The sequence below is a fragment of the Gavialis gangeticus genome, unplaced genomic scaffold (genome assembly GCF_001723915.1).
Source record: "Gavialis gangeticus isolate Ggan-Ray unplaced genomic scaffold, GavGan_comp1, whole genome shotgun sequence".
Lineage (NCBI taxonomy): Eukaryota > Metazoa > Chordata > Crocodylia > Gavialidae > Gavialis > Gavialis gangeticus.
The window spans coordinates 5,532,153-5,534,236 of record NW_017729020.1 but is presented as its reverse complement, the minus strand read 5'-3'; the positions used below and the strand labels follow the sequence as shown (position 1 = coordinate 5,534,236).

At 66.9% G+C, this 2,084-nt stretch overlaps 1 protein-coding gene across 1 annotated transcript; it reads right to left on the bottom strand.

Annotated features, from left to right (window-relative positions):
- Positions 1–1,162: 1,162 nt before the first annotated feature.
- CUNH2orf68 (chromosome unknown C2orf68 homolog) lies at positions 1,163–2,080 on the bottom strand (the record flags this gene model as incomplete). Its single annotated transcript, XM_019514307.1, has 2 exons — positions 1,163–1,354; positions 1,898–2,080. Coding segments are annotated over 2 exons (306 nt in total), but the record flags the coding sequence as incomplete, so codon positions are not given.
- Positions 2,081–2,084: the final 4 nt, after the last annotated feature.

The window sequence follows — 2,084 nt, the reverse complement described above, 5'->3', positions numbered from 1 at the left end:
CTGGGGGGTGGGGGAGGGGCGCTGGCTACTGCCCCACGTCTCTGCCCCAAAGCATCTGGAGGCTGCAGGGGTGCGGGGGGAAAACAGACCGCTGGACAGATATCGGAAGGGGCTGGGGGGATGGACCCCCAAAGAACCAGGCACCTGGGCTCCTACCCCCCTACCAGGCAGGATACCCAGGTGTCCAGGCTCCCAAAGCCCAGCTATGCTCCAACTACTCGGTCTCTCACCTCCACCCCTGAGGAAGGGACCCAGGTGTCCGGACTCCCATCACCAGGCAGCGCTGCTCCCAAGGGCCCGGACGCCTGAGTTCTCGGAGGAGAATGGGGGCTGCACAGTTAGCTGCCCCCCAACTCGGAGGGACTAGGTTGGTGCCCACCCTGCTGCAGCCACGTGGCTAACGAAGGAGCCCCGAGAACAAGCCCGGCTGGAGGGAACTGGAGATGCCGGTAGTGGGCAGGCCCCCCAGAGTGCCGCCCCCCCAACGAGGGAAAACTGAGGCACGGGGCGGATGATGTCATGGCAGCTCCTCCTCCCCCCAGGGTCACAGCTGGGCCCCAGCCAGGCAAGGGACCCAGGCGTCCGCGCTCCTAGCCCGTCGTTGCTCTGACCACTAGGCTCCTCCCTCTCCCCGGACCCATGCGTCCGGTCTCCTACCCCGGGACCCCCAGCCCTTACCCGGCCGCGCCGCGTCCACACGGGCCTTTAAAGGGCCAGGCCGGCCCCGCCCCGCCCCCTCCCGCGCAGGGCATGCCGGGAACTAGAGTCCTGCCTTGCTCCCCCATGCGACTACAACTCCCGGCGTGCCCAGCGCCGCTACCCCATTAACGTCACTGAACGGGGGCGCTGCTTGCATAATGACCCAGCCAAGGCGGGGAGGGTGCCGCTGCCCCGCCCCTCCCCAGCCCGGACACCTGGGTTCTTTGCTGGGGGGGGCATGTGTGCGCCCGTCCGTTTCCCCCACCCCTTGTCTGCCCACACACCCGTCCCTCTCATGACATCACTGGGACCTCATTGTGATGTCACACCCACCATCTCCCCTTCTGACCCGCCCCCAACCTCCTACGGCCTCGCCCCTCCCAGGTACCTGGGTCCCCCTGCCAGCACCCCTCCTGCCCCCACCTGCTGTGCCTCAGTTTCCTAGGAGAAAACAGCTCTGGACTCCTGTGTTCCCAGCAGCGTTTATTGGCTGGGCAGCGGGACAGGCTTGGGCCCAGCACCTGCCGCCCACTCAGGGCCTGGCCTGGCGCTTGTGGAGCTCCTCCCGCACCCGCTGGCACAAGGCCTGGCGCAGGGCAGGTTCCAGCGGGCTGTGGGCGCACACCTGCTGCACCACCTCCTCAGGACTGTCATCCTGCGGGAAGACGGTGAGAGGTTGCAGCCCCCATGAGCTGAGGCCTGCGGGGCAGAGTGCATCTCATGCTGGAGCCCCTGGGCGTAGCTATGCTAGGCGATGCATAGGCAGGTACAAGGGGCACATGCCACCACCTTGCTGCCGACATGGCTGTGGGCAGTCCCCACTCGCAACCTCCCCCCTGCTGCTGACACTGTCACTGCCATCTGCTGGCGGTCCCCACTCGATGCCAATGCTACTGCTTACAAATGGTGCTCCCCCAGTCTCAGGAGGCACCAGTCGTTCATGGGAGTGGAAGCCACCTCCCCATCCCTGCTGGACCCCAGGGACTGCAGCCAAGTGCCAACCCCCTGGTGGGCCTGGGGATTGTGCAGCCAGGTGCCAACCCCCCTGGCCGGGGAGTGCATCCTATTGCCCCCTGCCCTCCCCCCCACAGGAGCTTGAGGCCTCTACTGGACCCCAGGGCACTGCAGACAGGCCCTAAGGCTGCTAGTGCTATCCTGGGGTGCTGTAGCCCACATACCCGGGCACCCTGCCCCGCACCTGGTGGACGATGACAGCTGTGACATCGCCGCTGTCGGCTTCGAACTCGAGGCAGAAGAGCTCGGGGCCCCGAGGGTCAGGCTCGGGACTGGAGCTGCTCTCGCTGGAGCCCTCATAGTCCAGGCTGTAGCTGGGGTCTGGCTGGCCTGGGCAGGGAGGAGCCTGTGAGGGCAGAGAAGCAGCCCCC